Source organism: Tetrahymena thermophila, assembly GCF_000189635.1.
Source record: "Tetrahymena thermophila SB210 genomic scaffold scf_8254382, whole genome shotgun sequence".
NCBI lineage: Eukaryota > Ciliophora > Oligohymenophorea > Hymenostomatida > Tetrahymenidae > Tetrahymena > Tetrahymena thermophila.
This window is the reverse complement of record NW_002476166.1, coordinates 65,298-88,076: the sequence shown is the minus strand read 5'-3', so window position 1 is coordinate 88,076 and position 22,779 is coordinate 65,298. Positions and strand designations below refer to the sequence as shown.

The 22,779-nt window shown below is 26.3% G+C and overlaps 3 protein-coding genes across 3 annotated transcripts; 1 reads left to right on the top strand and 2 right to left on the bottom strand. All coding sequences in view use genetic code 6, as the record gives it.

Annotated features, from left to right (window-relative positions):
- Window positions 1–1,147: 1,147 nt before the first annotated feature.
- On the bottom strand, window positions 1,148–2,278 carry TTHERM_00947450 (short chain dehydrogenase reductase family protein, putative; the record flags this gene model as incomplete). The annotated part of the gene is made up of 2 exons (XM_001030981.1): window positions 1,148–1,550; window positions 1,689–2,278. The coding sequence occupies 2 exons, from the start codon at window positions 2,276–2,278 to the stop codon at window positions 1,148–1,150; spliced, it is 993 nt and encodes a 330-aa protein (XP_001030981.1).
- Window positions 2,279–2,998: 720 nt separating this feature from the next.
- TTHERM_00947440 (hypothetical protein) lies at window positions 2,999–5,136 on the bottom strand (the record flags this gene model as incomplete). The annotated part of the gene is made up of 3 exons (XM_001030980.1): window positions 2,999–3,119; window positions 3,171–3,725; window positions 3,896–5,136. 3 exons carry the CDS (start codon window positions 5,134–5,136, stop codon window positions 2,999–3,001), a joined length of 1,917 nt encoding a protein of 638 aa, XP_001030980.1.
- Window positions 5,137–7,592: 2,456 nt separating this feature from the next.
- On the top strand, window positions 7,593–22,105 carry TTHERM_00947430 (dynein heavy chain 1, axonemal protein; the record flags this gene model as incomplete). Its single annotated transcript, XM_001030979.2, has 25 exons — window positions 7,593–7,757; window positions 7,853–8,254; window positions 8,373–8,740; window positions 8,794–9,068; window positions 9,125–9,264; window positions 9,313–9,612; window positions 9,670–9,955; window positions 10,015–10,717; window positions 10,789–11,557; window positions 11,614–12,448; window positions 12,507–12,950; window positions 13,009–14,086; window positions 14,178–14,310; window positions 14,366–15,157; window positions 15,213–16,418; window positions 16,475–16,696; window positions 16,750–17,071; window positions 17,136–18,362; window positions 18,522–19,433; window positions 19,498–19,754; window positions 19,810–20,177; window positions 20,238–20,676; window positions 20,739–21,230; window positions 21,349–21,484; window positions 21,651–22,105. 25 exons carry the CDS (start codon window positions 7,593–7,595, stop codon window positions 22,103–22,105), a joined length of 12,726 nt encoding a protein of 4,241 aa, XP_001030979.2.
- Window positions 22,106–22,779: the final 674 nt, after the last annotated feature.

The following is a 22,779-nucleotide window of genomic DNA, read 5'->3' as shown; positions in this document are numbered from 1 at the left end:
AAGTACATATATATTTAAGTACAGGTATCAAAAATATTAATCAATAAACTATTAAATGAATTAATAAGTAAGTGAATTAACGAATGAATAAGAGAAAGAAAGTAGACAAGATACCTTATAGTTAGGAAAGAATTTAGCTTAAGAGCCATGTTAAAAAAATAGATATAGACTATTCCGACGAAATTTAATAACTTTAACTATAAATAAAAATAATTATTTAAATTTTTAAGATTTAAAAATAAATAAAATATTATGTATAATTTATATATTTATCCACTTAAATTTACTTATTCTCCATATTTCTCAAAGTATTTTTAAGCATTTATTTACTATTAAGTTTTTAGTTATTATTGATGAATCAATCTAACCCAGACTCTACTGAAATGATTTATCTATTAAAAATAATTATAAAAGAAATAACAAATAGAATTTTATTAATAACATTTGAATATTTATTTTACAATTTACTTTTTACAACTCAAAATTAACTGTATTCAAGAATATTAACTTATATAGTCATTTTAAATATGTTCCACTCCTTACTCAATACTTTTTTCTAAATTTAAAATTTACAATCACTCAATATAATAAAGATTCTTACAAATGTCAGGAAAATAATATTTTTTCAATCATAATAAAAAGATTTTTAATTTGTAGCATAGGCATGCAGAAATGTTAAATTTATAATATATCTATCAATATTTTGATTATATCACAGAAAATAATAAGTAGAAATAAATAGTTACTCAGCAGATACATAGATTGAATTTATGATTATAAAGTTAAAATTTAAAAATATGATTGCTCTAAATAAATATGTGATTTTCTTATTAAGATGAACTTATCCAGCTTTACCAGTTCTGATTTTTATGTTTTTTCTTCTTCTGAAAGTATTTATTATTAAATCAAAAATTTTTGAAATGAATAAAATAAAAATGTAAAACTTTATTTTTTTTGCTATAAACGATACTCAAAATGGAAATCCACATTAATTAAATTAATTAATTACAAAAAATCTAAATACAAAATGAAATTTTAAAGTTAATACAGATATTTTAAGTATTCTTTATTAGCCAATCAAATCAACTAAATTCCATTTCCGAACAAAATTTTAGTTTAGTATATGCTTATTTATTTATTAACTAAATCAATATAATTTAAAATTCTCCAACTTGACTGCTTTAAGAGAATAGTCCCATAACTTATTAGCCAACTCTTTATCTTATGATACTGGGGATTATTTATAGAGTTAATTATCTTTGTAATAACCTCCATTAACTAATTTATTAAAGTCTTCATAGCAGCATGTCAAAGTAGTTTAAGCACCATAATATTCACTCTTAAAGCATAGTAAAGAAATGGGGTAAAGCAACAAACCTATTAATCTGCCAAAAGGAAGTTAGCTAAAATTATGTTAGTATATTCCTGATTTAATCACTCCAGGATGCAAGCTAACTACCTTAGTATCAGTGCCCTTTAGTTTATCTACTAATTCAGTTGCAAATAAGCAATTAGCTAATTTGGACTAAGGATAAAGCTCTAATTCTTAACTATTTTTATCAAAAGTATTTTATTAATAAATAATATATTTTTACAAGTATTTGAATTGATATAATGCTAAAAACTAATAAATCAATTTTTGGATATTTTATATTTTTATTTATCAATTAAATAGTTTAATAAATTACATTAAACTATTAGTAGGCTGATTTAAAGAGTCAAAATCTATAGTTTTTGAACGAGTGTGAGCACGAGAAGAAACTATAACTATCCTAGATTAAGGAGTATTAACTATTTTTTAGAGTAGAAGATTTGTTAATAAGAAATGACCCAAATGATTAATGCCAAAGTTAGACTCAAATCCTTCTTTTGTTTTTGAAAATCTTGTATTGTATACTCCTGCATTATTAATTAAAATATCTAATCTGTGGTTTTCACAATTAAATTTTTCTGCAAAGTTGCGGATACTTTACAAGTCATTTAAATCTAATTAAACAAATTCAACTTTTGAATTTCCCGATTTTTTAACTATTTCTTTTACTACATCTAGAGTATCATAGCTTCTGCTTGCGATGACAACTCTTGCTCCTCTTTTTGCTAAATCCAAAGCTGTTTCTTTTCCTATTCCCCTGTTACCTCCTGTAATCAACACAGTTTGACCTTACAAATCTCTATGAACTGTGCATTTACCTCCATTAAAGTAACTTTTTGTTAAATACAAAGAGGCGCCAACCCCTAATAAGATTTTTGCAAATCTTGCCTAGTTTTACATTTGCATTTTTACTTGTTATAAAAATTTTTAGTTGCGATTGATTATTGTTTTAATTAATAAGTATCTTTCGAGTAAAATTAATATCTAATAAATTAAATTACTTTCTATCAAAAAAAAGAATCTTTTAAAATTTCATGTAAAACAATAAAATAATCTTTAAAATATATTCAGCAATTAAAAGAAAAAAATAATAGAATTATTTTAGTTTACTTTATGAAAAATTAGTATTATTTATCTTTTTAACAATGATCTACTAAAATTTTGTCTGTAACAGCTTAGTAAAATATGATAATATAAAGTATTGATTATAAAAAATATTTATGGGTGATTTGTTTGAAAATTTTTTGAATTAAATTCTATATTTAGTAATTTAAATATTATTTTACATTTTTAATTTAAAATAATCTGAGCAAAACATTTTAGATTAAAGAAATATTATCATATGAGTAGTTAATATTAACAAACTTAAATCAAAGTAATTTAAACTCAAGCACAGAAGATATAGAGAGTATTAAAAGGTAAATAAAACTAAATCAGAATACTAAGATTAAATATTAACACTTTTACTTTTTAAATATAAATAAATTATTAACTAATTTATAATTCTTGATAAAATTAGTTATTAAACGATATTTTTATAAAGATTTTAACACTATTTCTATTAGGAAAATAGTAATAATTTGCAGATAAATCGTAATGTCATATTATTGAATCTAAATAGATATTTCAGAAAATAAGAGATGATCTTGGTTATATATTTGACACATTTTTTATGCTTTACTGAGATCCAAAATTTACTAAAGTTGAATTATTTCTTGTTGAATACATACTTCTCCTTTGACCTTACCTATTGATTAATACATTTTTAAAAAATAAATAAATTAATTTTTAAATTTACTCAGGATTCATTTATTTCTAGCCGTGCAAGTTGAGTTGATGAGTCGAAGAAGAAGCAGTAGAGTTGAAATTCAAAGCACTTTTTATCATTTAATTTTGCTGAGGTTTTACAGATTAGTAATATTGCTGTTCTTTATTTGTATATTTTTGGTTTTGTTTTGGTGGTGAGTTTAAAGTTTCGTTAACATCAGAATATTCACCTTAATTTAAAATTTTGATTTCATTATTATTACTAATTGTATAAGGTTTATTATAGTAATTCGAAGAATATTAATTTCCAAATGGTTAAAAGCTAGACTAGGGTAATTAAATGTTGTTTTAAGATTGTTATTTTGAACTAGGTAGAAGTTCCTAATCATTTAACATAAATTAAACATCTTTGATTGATCTACTTATTTTCTTCTTTTTCTTTTCAACATTCATGTTTAAGATGATGTTGTTTTGTATTTATTAGGCGAAATTTATCTTACTGAATTTGCTTTGGGTTTTCTTTTGAATTTCGTCTTCATTCTAAAACAGTTAATTTTCTTTAATCTTATCTTAAACCTCATTTAATCTTTTTATTTTCAATTTAAAAATATTTTAAATTATTTAATAAAATAAATTCTAACTAAATAAAACAAGCATCTTGCTTAAAAATTATTTATTTGTGAATTCAAATTTATTATTATTCTTTTTTATAATTAATTTTTCTTAAAATATAAAAGTAAATTTTAAAAATTTTACTGGTTGAAGTTCTTCTTCTTCTCATTAAAATCATCTGAATATTTCTCGTATTTAGACTGAATGTTAATAATTTAGTTAAAGAGATCATTTTTAATACCTTGCACATACGCCTTTAAGTAATTAAATTAGTCTTCTACTTCTGTATTTCCATTTTTATTCAAACCAGACCAACAGCTTTCAAGCATAGAGTAATATTTTTCTAGATCTGTTGAGTGCTACTTCATAATTTTCAGAATTTAAGCTTGGTACCTTATGTCTACTTTACGAAGTTTAAATTCATAAATTAACACACTAAGCAGTTTTTGGTCTTATGATCTGATATGCTCATTTTTAATTTCAATTTATTCTTAAATTTTATCCATGACTTCATCCTTATCCTTAACTAAATTGACCAGCTACTCATTATCTTTGGTCAGATAATTTATGGCTTCTGTGCAGTGCTTTTCCATAAATGATAACTTATTTTACAGCTCTTCTTTACGTTTTGTAAGTTATTCAAGCAAAAATTAATATTCATTTTCTTTCTTTCCAAACTATAATTTCTCTAATTCTAAACTATGCAAAATCATTTATTTTTCATCTTTTTAGTCAGAATTAGTTATTTGCTCTTATTTCAATGTGATAAATTTCTGGTTCATATTCACAAAAAATTTTACGTAGTCTTGTAGAACATAGCATATTTCTGCTGGATGCTACTCTTACCAAGTTTTTTCCATCTATTCTTTAGTAGGAAAAATGAGATTGATTTCTTCAGTTAACCCATTTTATATTACCTAAGATCTCATATATTCAATTAAATTCATTACAAAAGACATCACATATCTGTAATCATCTTTCAATAAATCAATCGTTTCCTATTCAAATTTGACTTAATTTTCCCTATTCTTTTGTTTAGCTATTACTTCAATAGGTCTTTAATTTTCAACAACCTTTTAGTGAGAATTAGATTACTATCTCTTCATAGAAAGTTGATTTATCTACTGAGATTAAAGATTAGGTTATACTTGCTTATGACCAGATAGCTATTCTTAAATTTTCAATATGATGGACTTTTACTTTTAAGAGTTAGAAGTTCTATTTATGACCATAGATTGTTGCTAACTCCTAGGGCCAGATATGGTCTACGCCCTTTATTGATAAAGTGAGTTATTTATTTATTTGTTGCTCTAAGGACTTAGCAAAGCATTATTACTAATATTATGAGTAGATGGATTCGATGAACTATTATTATTGTTATTCATTTCAAAATATTATTTCTTAAATTCCTATTTAGGACACTTTTTACAGTATGTATTCTATCTTTAGCTTGTTTAATCTTTGCAGTTCTTCAAAAAAATTGCAAGTTTATTTTTCTTTTAATCTAGTTTAAAGTATATTAATCTATTTAGTCCTTCTAATTTTCACTAAATTTTAATGATTATCTATCAAATAAATATTTATATTAATAACTTTTATGTTCTTTTAAAACATCATAAATCTTAAATTGAGGGATTAGATTGAAAGGAATTTTTAATAAAAAAAATAGAAAATCTATATCCATTTGTTTTTCTAAAGACAATTAAATTTTATGCATGATTCAGTGAGGTTTGTGAGTACTATGCTTAAAATCCTATTTATATATGATATAGTAAAATTTTGAATTTGATCCAAATTACATTTTAGAAATACCTCTTGAAGTAGCTATTATATCAGTTCATTCTTATTATTATATTTTAAAATTACACGTTATTTTACTAGCAAGCAATCATTAAATTATTGTTACATAAGTTATTTCAGCTTTTTGTTAAATCTAATATGGAATTTTACATATTTAAATAAACAAATAATAATTATTCTTTATAAAAAACAATATTCCTTTGAAAACTAAAATGATTAAATTATATTAATCAATAAATAATATAATATGATTCATCTTAAATTTATAATCATATATAAAAAAATAAATTTTGCTCTTCTATTTTTAAATATAATTATGTTAATTTAAATGATTAAAAAAATATGGTTTTAGTTAAATCTATTAATTTTCATAAACTTTAGAAAGAAATTTAAATTTATTATCTTATTTATTTTAAAATAATTGCTTTTGGGGTTTTTATAAAAAAATCCCTGACATAGAATAGAATAGAAATACTCGCACATATAAATGCACTCAGAATACATCTTAAGATTTAAATTTAATTATTAATATATGTATTTATATTATGTTTTAAGTGAAATGTTATAACAATTTTTGAATTTGAATGGTTGTTCTTTATTTGTTTTATTCAAAATCTCTGACATTTTAGTATATTTTAGGTATTATCTAAAAAATTTAAAGGACAAAATAGTGTTATTTGAATTCTATAAATTTTTTATAAAATTAAGAATAGATTAATAATTTTATTTTTTTATTTATTAAAGTTAAAAATATTTATTTAAATAGAAATATAAACAAAATCTTTTGAATTAAATTTATAATTTATATTTATCTCTTAAAAGAATACTTAAAATAAAAGTTATTCTAATTACTTAATCATTTTATATGTGAATTTATTAAAAATATACTTAAGATAAATATAGTATATTTTAAATATTTTATTTTAACTTATTTTTTTTTAATTTAAATTTAATCTAATTTTTATATTAAATAAATACGTCTAAATTTTTTATTAAACCATAAAAAGGTACTTAATAATTTAAACTTATCAATTTACTAAAATTAAAACAAAATACATTTGATACACCTTAGAAAATATTATAAATTTTATTTATCCTAAAAAAAAAATAAATAGTGAATTTTATTTATATAAAAAAAATTATCAATTTTATAAAAACAAAAAAAGAAAATTTTTCAAAAAGTTAGTGGAATTAATAATTAATTAAAAAAATACAGAATATTAATAATTTATTTTAAATTTGGAGATAAACAGCATTTATTTTATTATAACTTATTCATAAAAATAAAATGTATAAGCAATTTATTTTTATAGCTTTGATATAAATTACTAAAATAATAAAATGTTAAAAATTATTCAATAAATTTATTTTAATTTATTAATTTTTAATTTTCTGAATAACTTTATTTAAAGTAAATAACTAAATCATAGCAGATTACTTAAAATATTGGTAAAAAATATTTGATTTATTAGTAAATAAATACTTATTCATTTTTTAAAGGTTTTAATCGAAAGTTAATATAATTCAATAGTTTTATCAGATATCAAAAATTAATTTAATACACAAAGCATAAATAATAAATTGTTATTTTTGAAAATATAAATTAATATTTGCAACGATAAGTTGATTTTGAATGGATGGTAAAAGAAGAATAAGATATGTATGGAAAAAAAATTCTTTGATTTGATAATAAAGTAAAATTTATTTGCATAAATTGAATAAAAAATTAATATAAATTTTGAAAAATCAATCTTTCGCCATAAAATAAATAAGTATTATAATATTCAAAGAAAATCAAAAAAATTGGTTGATTAATTGATTGATTGATTATCTTTAACTAAATCTAAAAAAATCAAGAGATAATAAATTAAAATTTGAATTAAGTTGTTTTGAAGTATATTTTTCATCATTCATCATAACAGAAAGATAAATAGGAAATATAGAGTCAAACTTATCAACTTAAGACAAACAAACCTTTACAACATAAAGAAAATAATATTAATAGGATTAGTAGGCTTGATAAATATTTAAATTAGCATTGATGAATAATACTAGCTTAAACAACATTAACAACGCTAGCTTTAATAAAGGAAATGATGAATTCGAATAAAGTTATATGAATGCAACATCTGGTGCAGGAACAGGATTCAGATATAGAGGAGTTTACTCTGAAATTATAAATCCAGCAAATTCAAACACATATATCGTAATTATTGCTCTATTTTAGCTATAAAAGCCCATTTTTCGCTTCTATTTCATTTATTTCTATCTAATTTATCATTTCTTTTTTCTATGAAATAGGATAAAAGTATGTAAGGGCCAGATGTTTCTTACATTTACTAAACACAATAAAAATAAAGAATTCCAAGAGCATTTAATTTAGGTAGCAGAAGCGGAAGTCGTCCAAGACCTCCTTTGAGCAATAAAGAAAATGGTGAAAAATTAAATTAGACAAACGTTTCGATAAAAAGCGCTAACACATCATTTAATTCTATGAATAAGTTAAAATTCAAACCTTTAACTAAAGTTTTCCACCCATCAAATAAATTAGAAGAAGGAAAAATTCACGAAGATCTTACAATAGATCCTAAAATTTTGGAGCCATACGTTCCAATTCCTGGAAGAGTTCCTAGAAAAGTAGCTATTGATAGAAAAAAAAAAGAATATGCTTCCTTCAATATTGAAGATCTGCTAGTTCATGAAGTAATTTGAGGCATAAATTAAAATAAAATTTTTATTTTGGCATAAATATTTGAATTATTTTAATAAAAGGATATTAAAAAGATGAGCAAAAAGGAAATTTTTAACATTTTATAAATAGGATATTGATTTTAATCAAAAAAAAGGAAGTTATGACTGGTTAAAGTTAGAGTAGTTTGATGATTCAACTTTTGATGACTATGAACCAATCGAATGGATCAATAAAAAAGTTGATGAGGATGGAAATCCTCGTATTATTACTGCTAAAGGTTTATATAAAGACTAAGCAGGATTTTATTCTTGGAAACCATGCACAGTTGAATCTTACTCTAAAGAAAAAGATCAGTTTGAAGTTAAGTGGATGAATAGCAATTAATCAGATTTCTTACATCGTATATATTTCTGCATAGATGCAGAAGATCCTAGAAAGTTTGCTTAAAGAATTGCAAATGCTTTCAGATAAATCGTTTATGCAGACTCTATTATTAGGTAACTTAAAAATTTATCAATTTTCATTTTTGAAATATTCATAATAATGGTAGGTATAATTTCTATATTGATAATATGCCTTTACAAGATTTGAGCGAACTTGATAATGAGCAGAAAAAAAGATTAGAGGCTCTTGCAAAGACAAAGAAGTAAGAGAATATGGATACTACACCACTTCTTATTGAAGTCAATAATGATTATTGTAGGACTATGAATAAAATTATATTTAACAAATATATGGAAGAAGTTCTTCCTGCTGAAGATGATCTTTACCCTAAAAATCTCTAACTTCCTCCTGAAGAGGAAAAGCCTTCAGCTCCTTATTTAGGTAAGATATATTTATTTACATTATCTTAAGTTAAATTTATACTTTGGTAATACTAGGAATCATGCCATTGGAAAGACATAAAGGGGCTAAGCTAATTTGGATAGAGAGTTATGGTTTACCTTAAGTAGAAGAACCAAAAGAATTCACAGAAACTTTCAAAGATTTTTGTTTTTCATCACTATTTATTAAAGAAGAAGTAAAGAAATTTTAATAGGCATTTATTTAGTATTAAAAAATAAATTAGGTTATTAAAGCATTGCAGGAAATAAGAGTAGAATGCAATAAAGTTTTAGAAATGAGTGTGTTTAATGTTAATGTAGAAGGTCCTCTTGTTTTAGAAGAATTTAAGCACATTTAAGAATCATCAACAAGCCAAATATTGTATCACTTGAAAGGCTAGTGGATATAAGATTTAATTAAAATTATTAAGACAAATTTTGAAAAAGTAGGAAAAGGCTGGTTTAATATGAAAGAAACCAATCCAAACACCTACAATTTTGGTAAACTCAAAAGATTCTTAACTGTTGTTCGTCTTATGATGCAAGTAATTTAATTTATTCTTTCAAAGTTATTTTAAAATAAACATTACCTTTTTAAATAGGATACAGTTTTGACAGTTGTCAAAAGGTGCTTTTAATAAATGGAAACATATTTACTAAATTTTATACCAGAATAAGTTGTTATTAAGAATGTCACAGATATAAAAAACTAATATATATAAGATAAGAATGCTCAAGATCTTGCAAAAGACTCATAAGCATTAAAATAAAAGCCTATTTAACCTCTATTTACAATTGATTTGATTAAAACTATGAATGATGAGGACTTCTTATATTCTGTATAGCCTATGAATTATGTTAAGATGATCATAAATTTATTTGAGAAAGGTTAGTGAAAATAATTTATTGTTATCAAAATTTTAATTATTTTTTAACATTTTATATAGCTTTAGAAGAAATTGGCAAAATTCCAGATTTAGAACCAAAAATTCTACCCGAATTACATGCCTCAGCTCAAAAAGAAGCTCATATTAAAGCTCCTATGAAACCAAGAGAAAGGCCAACAACTCCAGATCCAAATATGAGACCTAAAAAATACCCTGATGAGAATAAATGGATTTGGGAAATGATTGAAAACATTCGACTGAAATTTATTGAAGGAATTAAGCCATTAAATGATTACTTAGAATAATTTAGAGAGTTCAAAGATGTGCTTTAACTAAATCCAGATGATTTTGCTAGAAATATCGAAATGATGGAAAATCCTTGGGAGGTTGAGCAATTACAAGATGAAATTTTTAAAATTTAAGAAAAAGAAGAAAGATTAAAAATGAGTTTACCTGAAAAGATTCATGTCTCCTATTTTGAAATTTAAACAAAAGAGATTCTAGCTTATCTTTGTGAGAAGTACTACTTCTTAAGAAAAAATTTAATAGATATGATAGCCAAGCGTGCAAAGAGCCATACTCAATTTATTTTTAATTAATTTTAAATGCACTAAACAAAAATAAAAGAAACACCTAAAAATATTGAGCAGCTGACAGAGCTTAGGGAATACATGAAAAATTTGCCAATCGAAATAGAAAAACTTAAAGTAGAATAAAAAAGATGCTTCGAAATTTACAAAATCCTAGAAGATTTTAACTACAGGTAATTGATTAATTTAATAATTTATCAACTTTATTGATAATTTAAAGTTAATACTTTTTTTATTGAATTAGATTCTCTAAAGAGGATATGGATAGAAAATGGAATACTTTTGGATCTCCAAAAGATACATTTGAACTTATTGAAAAGAGAGCCAAAGAACTTGAAAAGGATTAAGTTAAATTCTAAGATGAAATGAAAGTTTAATAAGAAGATTTTAAAGATGTGATTGATAACCTTGAAAGAACTATCAGCAATTTCGACTAATATTCTGATATTAAAAACCATGAAGAAGTTTGTAATATAGCAAAAGATATTAATAAGTGTTTGGCTGAATTTGCTGAAGACGCTCGTCGTTATAATACACGTGAAGCTCTTTTTGGTTAGGAACTTACTAATTATGATAAAATTTATAATATGCAGAGAGAGTTCACTCCTTATTCTAATTTGTGGATCACAGCTCATAATTGGTTTAAGAATAAAGATTTGTGGATGACTGAAGAGTGGAATAAATTAGATGCAGTCTATGCAGAAAAATTTGTTGAAGATTCAATTAAATTACTAACAGGAGTAATTAGGTTCCTAAAAGATAGAGGCATTGATGCTGTTCTTAAAATAGCATAAACAGTAAAAAGTTAGATTGATGAATTCAAACCTAAAGTACCTCTTATGGTCGCTCTTCGTAAAAATGGTATGATGGAGAGACATTGGAAGTAAGTATCCGAGAAAGCAGGAAAGGAAATTAAACCAACAATTGAAGGATTCAATTTTACTAAAGTATTAGAACTCGGTCTTTTAGAACATGCTGAAGCTTGTGTTGAGATAGGTGAAAGAGCTTATAAAGTAATTAAATTTTCTTTAAAATATTAAAAATACTATTTATCAATTATATTAAAAAGGAATATAACATTCAACTTGGTTTAGAAGAAATGAAAAAAATATGGGAAGATATTTAGTTCTAGATAATTACTTACAAGACAAGCTATATTATCAGAGGTTATGATGAAATTTAACTTACTTTGGATGAGCATATCATGAACACTCAAGCAATGTAATTTTCTCCTTTTAAAAAACCATTTGAAGAGGAAATTATTAATTGGAATAACTCATTAAAAACTATATCTGATGTTCTGGAAGAGTGGGCTAAGTGTTAGGGATAATGGATGTATTTGTAGCCAATTTTTGATAGTTAAGATATTGCAAAGCAACTTCCTTCCGAAACAAAAAAATTCAGAACAGTTGACTCGACTTGGAAACACACAATGAATTAAGCTAAGATTTTATTAAACGTTAAAAGTGTTTGTCTCTAAGAAAATTTGTTAGAAAGACTCAGAGAAGCTAATAAAAATTTGGAAATAATTCAAAAGGAATTAAATAACTATTTAGAGAAAAAGAGAGAGAAGTTTGCTCGTTTCTATTTCTTATCAAATGATGATCTTTTAGAAATCCTTTCTCAAACTAAGGAACCAACTGCAGTTTAACCCCATCTTAAAAAGGTGTTTGAAAATATCAATGAAATAGAATTTGATGCAAACAAACGTATTCATTCTATGTACTCAGCAGAAAAAGAAAAGGTGCAATTTGTAAAGCTAGTAGACCCAAACCATAAAAATGTAGAAGATTGGATGGGTGAAGTCGAAAATATGATGTGTTTATCTGTTAGATAAGCTTTGATAAATTCAGTTAAGGACTATCACACTAAAAAACGTGATTAGTGGGTTCTCTGTCATCCAGGTAAATAATTGTGAAAATTTTTTGAGTTCTATAAAATTTTTTAAATCTTTTCGATTAGGTTAATGTATATTAAATGGTTCTCAAATTGTTTGGACTCAAGATGTTGAAAAAGCATTCGAAAATGGGGTAGAAGGAGTTAAGGAGTATTGGGATATTTTAGAGTAGTATCTTCATGACTTGGTTACTCTTGTCAGGCAAAAGCTTACCAAACAGCAAAAAGTTACCTTAAATGCACTTATTGTCCTTGACGTGCATGCTAAGGATGTTGTTGAAAAGCTATGGAGAGGAAATGTTAAGAATTCAGGTGAATTTGAATGGATTTCATAGTTGAGATATTATTGGGAAGAAGATTAATGCAGAGTAAAGTGTGTTTAAACTAATTTCCCTTACGGATATGAGTATCTAGGAAATACTTTACGTCTTGTTATCACCCCTCTCACAGATAAATGCTACATGACTCTTATGGGTGCTTTAAAGTTAAATCTTGGTGGTGCACCTGCAGGTATTTAACTCTTTTTTCAATCCAATTTTTCAATAAATATTAACATTTACAACATTAGGCCCTGCTGGTACTGGTAAGACAGAAAGTACTAAGGATCTTGCAAAAGCTCTAGCTAAATAATGTGTGGTTTTCAATTGCTCTGATAGTATGGATTATATTATGATTGGAAAATTCTTTAAGGGATTAGCAAGTGCTGGTGCCTGGTGCTGTTTTGATGAGTTTAATCGTATTAACATTGAAGTACTTTCAGTTATTGCATAGTAGCTGTTAGTTTTGTTTGGTGAGAAGGCTAAGGGAACCCCAAGTATTGAATTTGAAGGTTCAATCATTCGTATTCTTCCAACTTTTTGCGTCTTTATTACAATGAATCCAGGTTATGCAGGTCGTACTGAATTGCCTGATAATTTAAAAGCTCTTTTCCGTTCTGTAGCGATGATGGTTCCTGATTATGCTATGATTGGTGAAATTATGCTTTATAGCTTCGGTTTTAGAAAAGGTAGAGAGCTAGCTAAAAAAATGGTTGCTACTTTTAAATTATCTTCTGAGTAATTGTCATCTCAAGATCACTATGATTATGGTATGAGAGCAGTTAGAAGTGTAATTAATGCTGCAGGTTTGCTTAAAGCTGCTGATCCTGATATGGATGAAGAATAACTTTTACTGAGAGCTTTGAGAGATGTCAATGTACCTAAATTTTTAAAAGACGATCTTCCCCTTTTTGAAAACATTATGATGGATCTTTTCCCAGGAATTTCTAAACCTCAAGTTAATTATGGATAGCTCATTCCTCAAATTTCTAAAGTATGCTAAGACCCTAAATTTAATTTGTAGCCAGCAGAACCTTTTGTAAATAAGATAATCCAGCTTTATGATACAACTTAAGTTAGACATGGTCTGATGATTGTTGGTCCCACAGGTGGTGGTAAAACTTCTAATTACAAAGTGTTATAAAAAGCTATGACAGACCTTGAAAACTAAGGTTTTTCAAAAGTCCATGTCCATATTTTAAATCCAAAGAGTATAACAATGGGTCAATTATATGGTCAATTTAATGAATAGACTCATGAATGGACAGATGGTATTTTAGCCTATAGGGTGCGTGAGTGTTGTAGAGATTAATCATCTGATAAGCATTGGTATTTAAATTATTCAACTGATTGAAATTATTTAAAAAATCATTCTATTCAGTTATTTTTTAATTGAAAAATATTCTTTAAAAATTGATAGGGTTATGTTTGATGGACCAGTTGATGCTATTTGGATTGAGTCAATGAACACAGTACTTGATGATAATAAAAAGTTATGCCTAAATTCAGGATAAATTCTTACCCTTACTCCTCATATGACTATGATGTTTGAAGTAAATTTTATTCAATTTACATAAATTTTGATTTTGGAAAAATTATAAATTTTAGGTAGAAGATTTATTAGTAGCAAGTCCTGCTACAGTCAGTAGATGTGGTATGATTTACATGGAACCAGAATCTCTAGGTGTATAGCCCTTGATAGATAGTTGGATTAATAGTATCCCAAATAACATTAGAAAACACAAGACTATTGTTCAATAACTCAATAATCTTTCTAATTTATATGTTGAACCATCACTTTAATATCTTAGAAAAAATCTTAAAGAACCTGTATAAACAATGAACAACAATCTTGTATAATCTCTCCATCGTATTCTAAATTGCTATTTTACAAATTATGCAGAAACTGAAATTAAAAAAGTACCTTCAGATGATTTAGATAACCTAGAGAAAATGATAGAACCACTTTTCATATTTGCTTTAACATGGTCTCTTGGCTGCACAACTGATAATAATGGGCGTGAAATGTTTAATGCCTTCATACTTTAATAATTACAGTAAAATAATAGTCTGATTCCTTTCCCAGAAGGTGGCAATATTTATGACTACGAATTTAATTTATAAGACTAATCTTATCATCATTGGGATGAAAGAAATGCAGAATTTAGAGTAGATGCAAAATTAGGCTATCACGAAGTTACTATACCGACAGCTGATTCTACTAGAAATATTTATCTCATGAAAATTCTGATGATGAATAATTATCATGTGCTATGTCCAGGTCCTACTGGAACGGGAAAAACATAAAACATATTTAATCTTCTCACAACGGAAATGGGTGAAAATTACTAATATATCTCTATAACATTCTCTGCATAAACCTCAGCAAATTAAACTTAAGTAAGCTTTTATTTATTTCTAGAATTTAATTTAAAAATATTTATTATCTTAATAGGACACTATTGATAATAAAATGGATAAAAGAAGAAAAGGTGTTTTTGGACCACCAATTGGAAAAAGGTGTATTATATTTGTGGATGATTTGAATATGCCTAAGAAGGAAGAATATGGTGCTCAGCCACCAATAGAGTTATTAAGATAATATTTAGATCATGATGGGTGGTATAATCGTAGAGATTTGTAGTTTATGAAAATGGAAGATTTAATCGTACTTAGTGCTATGGGTCCACCAGGAGGTGGTCGTACATTTATCACCAATCGTATGGTCAGACACTTTAATATAATAGGCTATACAGAACTAGAAAACAGTACTATTAAAAACATTTTCTAAACTTTAGTTGATTTCTTCTTACGTCGCCATCCTGAAGATATAAAGGCAATAACAAGCTCCTTAGTTGACTCAGTCTTATATGTCTATCAACGTGTAAAATCAGATCTTCTTCCAACCCCATCTAAATCTCATTATACTTTTAATATGAGAGAAATCTGGAAAGTTTGCCAAGGCCTATGCTCAGGACATCCTAATTATACAGGAGAAGTTGCTTAAATGGTTAGACTTTGGTATCATGAAAATATGCGTGTTTTCCATGACCGTCTAATTAATGAAAGCGACAGAGAATATTTAAAAAATATCTTAAACTCATAATTCTAACAATTTGGATTAAAGAAAGAAGATGTTTTAGATCAAGAAAGAATTATCTTTGCTGATTTCTTAAATGGAAAAGATGCAGAGCCTAAATATTATCAGCAAGTTACTGAGCTATTACCTTTACTAAATAAGTTAGATTCATTTTAAGAAGATTACAACTCAGATAATTCATTCGTATTTGGAGGTCAAAAGCCTTAAATGAAATTAGTCATGTTCTTAGATGCTTGTGAACACATAGCTCGTATAGCTAGAATAATCCGTTAACCTAATGGGCATGCTCTCCTTCTAGGTATCGGTGGTTCAGGACGTCAATCTTTGGCAAGAATGGCTACATTCTTGACAAATTATAAAATATTTTAGATCGAAGTCATCAAAAACTATACAATGCGTTCCTGGAGAGACGATATTAAAAAAGTTCTGATGTATGCTGGTATCGAAAATAAATCTATCTCTTTCCTCTTCTGTGATACTCAAATCATCAGAGAATAAATGATGGAAGATGTAAATAATATTTTAAATTCAGGTGATGTTGTTGGAATTTACTAAGAAAAAGTAAGATTTAATGTTTTAAATAAAAATGTTATTTGAATTAAAATTTTTATTAAAAGGATTATGAAGATATAATGAATGCTTGCAAGACTGATTGCATAAAGAAAAACATACAACCTACTAAAATGAATATTTTTACATAGTATCTCCTTAGAGTAAGAAAGAATATACATATGGTTATTGCAATGTCTCCTCTTGGAGCATTATTTACTACCAGACTTCGTATGTTCCCTGGATTGGTTAATAATTGTACAATAGATTGGTTTACAGAATGGCCAGAGGTAATATCCAATAGATATAAATTTTATATAATTTTATTTCAAATAATGTATAGGAAGCTCTTGTAGGTGTGGGTAAAGGTTAGTTAAGTGAATATGAAGAAGAACTATAAATTGAAGGAAAAACAGATATCTTAGTAGATATGTTTAAAACTATTCATAAAAGTGTTGAAAAAATTTCTGAAGATTTTCTTAGTTAGTTGAGAAGACATAACTATGTTACACCAACAAGTTATCTTGAACTTCTTTCAACTTTCCGTACTATTATGGCTTAAAAGAAGCAAGAAATTAAACTACAAATTAATAGATTAAAGAGTGGTTTAGACAAGTTGCAGGAAGCAAACAAATCAGTTGCAGAAATGAAAATTATTCTTAAAGGTAAAAATAAATTTTATAAAATCTAAGTGATAAAATATCTGTTTAATTTTAAAAAATAAATTAGAAATGTAGCCTAAATTAGAACAATCATCCATTGAAACAGAAAAAATGATGGAACATTTGAAAGTAGAAAAAGCTGAAGCTGATGCAACTCAAAAGATAGTAGCTGTAGAAGAGGCAGAAGCAACAAAGTAATAAAAAGAAGCAACAAAACTAGCTGAAGAAGCAGAAGCAGCTGTAGCAGATGCAAATCGTACATTAAACTAAACATTATTAGAAGTTCAAAAATTAAAACCTGAGCATTTAGTAGAAATTAGTAGATTTACTGTCCCTCCAAATGCAGTCAAAACAACATTAGCGGCCGTTGTCATTTTAAACATTGACAGAATCAGATAGAATGGTGGTGAAATTATAATGCAAAATAAAGAAGGATAAATAGGTAAGAAAGAAGAAAACTACTTCGATACAGCGAAGCGTTATCTGCTTAGTAACACTAGAGAATTGATGGATATGTTATAAAATTATGATAAAGATAATATTTAAGAGGCTACAGTTAAACGTCTAGAGTAAAAAGTTTTCAACCAACCTGACTATAATTTCTAGAAAGTTGCAAGTAGTAGTTTTGCTTGCAAGTATTTATATATGTGGGTAGATGCAATGGTTGGTTATTACAAAGTATTTACCGAAACAAAGCCTTTACGTGAAAAATTAATTGCTGTAAAAAAGCTTGTAGAAGAAAAGACAGCTGAACTGAAAATTAAAAAAGATGCTCTTGAAGAGGTAAATAAAAAAATTGCAGAATTATAAAGAGCATTTGATGAAAAAATGCAGCAGAAGGAAGCTCTTACCAAATAAATTAATGATTGTGAGCTTAAGTTAGAAAGAGCTTAAAAATTAACAGATGGACTTTCTGAAGAAAAAGAAAGATGGAGTAAAGATATAGAAAAATTTTAAGATAGATCTTAATTGATTCCTGCACATTCGATAATTGCAGCAGGCATGATTTCATATTCTGGCCCATTCACTAGCAAATTTAGGTAGGACTTAGAATAAATTTGGGTTAAATATCTTGCATAGACTGGTCTTCCTTATGAAAAAGATATTTCTATGCGTTCTTTCTTAGGAGTTCCAGTTAAAATTTAATAATGGAATATTGCAGGTCTTCCAAAGGATGAGACTTCAACTGAAAATGGTATTATTATTGACAAAACAAGAAGATGGCCTCTTATGATAGATCCATAAAATTAAGCAAATAAATTTATTAGAAACTTAGGAAGAGATCATGCTGAAGGTAGCAAATACAAATAAATTAAATATATTTTAGAAACATAAAAAATAAATATATATTATCCAACCCAATAAATCTAATTATTGAATTAACTGATTTTCAATTGATAAATATGAAAAACTTTAAACTTTTTTATTAAATTTATTTTTTCAAATTTTAAAGGTCTTGAAATTATGAAAGCAAACGATCCAAACTTAATGAAAATAATGGAATTAGCAGTGTAGTTTGGAAGATGGGTATTAATGGAGAATGTAGGCATAGAAATAGATCCTTCTTTAGAACCTATTTTACAACAACAGACAACAAAATCAGGTTCAACAATGATTATTACTATAGGAGATAAAAATTTATAATATTCAGAAAATTTCAAACTTTACTTAACTACTACTATTCCTAACCCACATTATCCTCCTGAAACTTTTGTTAAAGTCACTATGATTAACTTTGCTATTACTCCTAGTGGGTTAGAGGAGTAGATGTTAGCTCAGATTGTTGCTTTAGAAAACCCAAATCTTGAATAAAAGAAAATAGAAATTGTCAAGAAAAATGCTGCTGATTTAAGAGAACTGCTTAGAATTGAGGATTCGATCTTGAAAAGTTTGGCTGATACTTAAGATATAGCAGAGATATTGAAAGACGAAAGCTTGATTAATCAACTACAATCTTCGAAGAAATTCGCAGCAGAAATTAACCAAAGAGTTAAAGATTCTAAAATAACTGAAGCTCAAATTGACGAAGCTCGTGAAAGTTATAGATCAGTTGCTTTCAGAGCTTCTTTACTCTTTTTCTGCATTGTAGATCTTTCAACCATTGATCCAATGTATTAGTATTCTTTGTAGTGGTTTACAAATCTTTTTGTGATGGGTGTAGAGAATTCACCAGCATCAAATATCCTAGAGGAACGTCTTGTAAATCTTAACTCATACTTCACATATTCTCTTTATGAAAACGTTTGCAGATCTCTTTTTGAAAAGCACAAATTACTATTCTCATTAATGCTCACAGTAAAAATTTTGTTTGGTGACCACAAAATGGACGAGCATGAATGGCGTTATTTCTTAGCAGGTCCTTTAGGTAAAATAATTACAAAATAAATATTCTGATAAATTAATATTTTTGATTTATCAACTATTTTTAGGTGATATCGAAATTGCTATCAATCCAACTTCTTGGATTAACGAAAATACTTGGCCAGATATGTACAGGTAGTTCTATGGCATGGGACAGCTTGAACACTTCAAAGGAATTGAAAAGCATTTCTTAGAAAACACAGATTAATATAGACATATATTTGATTCTATATAACCTCAAGCAGAAAAGCTACCAGATCAATGGGAATCACACCTCAACTCATTTTAGAAGATGATTATACTCAAGGCCATCAGACCTGATAAGGTATTTATTTAATTATTAACACTCATATATGAATTTTTTATTTTATAAAATTAAGCTTATACCTGCCATACAAAACTATATCGAAGAAAAGCTTGGTAAAGAATTTATTATAGTACCCACATTTGATCTAGCCAAGTGCTATAAGGACTCATCTATAATTACTCCATTGATTTTCGTACTTTCAACTGGTTCTGATCCTATTGCAGATTTTATGAAATTTGCAGAAGAGATGACCATGTCGAAACGTATTGATTCTATCTCATTAGGTCAAGGATAAGGTCCAAAAGCAGAAAGAATGATTAGAGAAAGTGCTTAGAGAGGTGGCTGGGTATTACTGCAAAATTGTCACTTGGCTTAGTCTTGGATGCCAGATTTAGAAAGAATGTGCGAAGAATTAAATGAAAACATGCATAAAGATTTTAGGTAACATTGTTAATTGTTTTTTAATAATATTGTCTTACAATTTTAACTATAAATCTGTAGATTATGGCTTACAAGTATGCCTACAAACTATTTCCCCATTTCTGTATTGTAAAATGGTATTAAAATGACTATGGAACCTCCTCAAGGTCTAAGAGCAAATCTACTTAGAACATATAAAAACTTAAGTGATAATGAACTTGGTGACTGTGCAAAGCCTGATATCTTTAAAAAACTACTTTTTGGTTTCTGTTTATTCCATGCTATTATCTAAGATAGAAGAAAATTCGGCCCAATTGGTTGGAATATAGCATATGAATTCACAAATGAAGATTTAACGGTATGCAAAAAGTAATTAAAAATGCTTCTTGATGAGTATAAAGAAGTACCATACAAAGTAATTAATTTCTTAGGAGCTGAAATTAATTACGGTGGTCGTGTCACAGATGATAAAGATGTTAGATTGATTAAGACTATTCTGCAGACATACTTGAATAGAGAAGTAAATTTTTTTTGGTGATTAATTGTAGAATTTTATAAAATTTATTTACTAATTAATTTAAGTCATTAAGAGATGGCTACAAGTATTCTGAATCTGGTGTTTATTATTCACCTCCATCCGGATCTTTAGAAGATTATATAACATATATTGAGTCTTTACCTTTAAATCCTGCCCCTGAAGCTTTCGGTATGCATGATAATGCAGAAATAACTAATTCTCAAAACGAAACTCGTGTTTTACTTGAAACCATTTTATCTGTTTAACCACGTAGTTCTTCATCTGATGGAAAGTCTAGAGAATAATTAATTGAAGAAATTGCAATTAATATAGAAACACATACCCCAGAAGTGTTTGACGTAGATACTATCTCCAAATTATATCCCACAAGCTACAACGAATCAATGAATACCGTTCTCGTTTAAGAACTTATAAGATACAATAGAATGTTAATAGTAATGAAGGAGTCTCTCACAAATTTGAAAAAGGGCCTTAAGGGCTTAGTGGTCTTATCAGAAGAGTTGGAAAAATTGGCAAATTCTCTTTATGATAATTAAGTAACATATATTTTACACATTCATAAATACATTCTTATTTGCTTATTTAATTATTAATTTTGAGTGAATAATTAAATTTGTTACATTCTACAACTAATGATGTATTCCTAACAAAAAGGTACCTAATTTATGGGCAGAAAAAGGTTTCCTTTCTTTGAAACCACTTTCATCATGGATTATTGATTTAAATGACAGAATTCACTTTTTAAATAACTGGGTTAAAAAAGGAACTCCAAAGACGTTTTGGATATCAGGTATAACTTATTTAAAGATTAATTAATTAATTTGTTTGAACCATAAAAAACACGCTAATCTCAAAAATAAAATTACTAATTTTGACAGTTTTTAATTACCTTTCTATTATTAATTTTCTATATTAAAATGACGTTGATTGTTAAACATATATTTTTAATTCAATAGGATTTTTCTTCCCATAAGCTTTCTTAACTGGAACATTACAAAATTATGCAAGAAAACACAAGATTGCAATAGACAAATTATCTTTTGATTTTGTTGTTGTGGATAATTTAAAACACACTGATATACAAGAAAAACCTGAAGATGGGTGTTATATATATGGTTTATATTTAGAAGGAGCTAGATGGGATTACAGAAAGCATAACATTTAGCAACCTCTACCAAAGGAACTATATTCTGATCTACCAATGCTTCATCTGGTTCCTGTTTGTGACAGAATTCCACCAAAAGATGGAATTTATAATTGTCCAGTTTATAAGGTAGTTTCAAGAAGAGGTACCTTAAGTACAACAGGCCACTCAACAAATTTTGTATTATTCATGGAACTAGCTAGCAAAGAGCCTGAAAATACTTGGATAAAAGCAGGTGTGGCTGCATTTTTAAGTTTAAGATATTGAGAAAGGGAATATTTTAGATTAAAATTTAAATAAATTTTCGATCATGAAAAAAAATGTAAAATAAATTAAAAAATACTTATTTATTAAAGTAATGAGCAAAAAATATCATTAAATAAATTCATCATCTGTTTATATAAAATATGTTACTTAACTTTAAAAAGCTTTATCTTAAAGTAATTAAACCAAATTTTTCATCAATTTTTGTAAATATAAAAAGTTAGTTAATTATTTAATTAGTTAGTTAGTTAGTTAATTAGTCTTGATTTTTATAAAAAAAACTAAACACTTTAAAATTAACCAACTACTTCATTTGATTCATTTTTTTCTTAAAATAAATTGTCAAATATTTGTGAAAAATAAGCATAAAAATAAAATGAAATCAAATAAATACTTTAAATAATATTTTTAATTGTATTTTTTGAATAACTCAAATAAGTATTATTTTAATTTATTAATAATGTGTTATTTATTTTTTTATATTATATCTAAATAAAATTGTGAACAAAAAAATATTTAAATTTGCTCTATTTTTAACTAACTAAAATCAAACATGATTTGTGTATAATGGTTTAGAATACCATTAAAAAAAGCTTTTTATTCTTCTTGGTAATTTTGATCATTACTAATTAGTTAATAAATATTTGTTAGGCTTTTCCCTCATAAGCTATTATAAA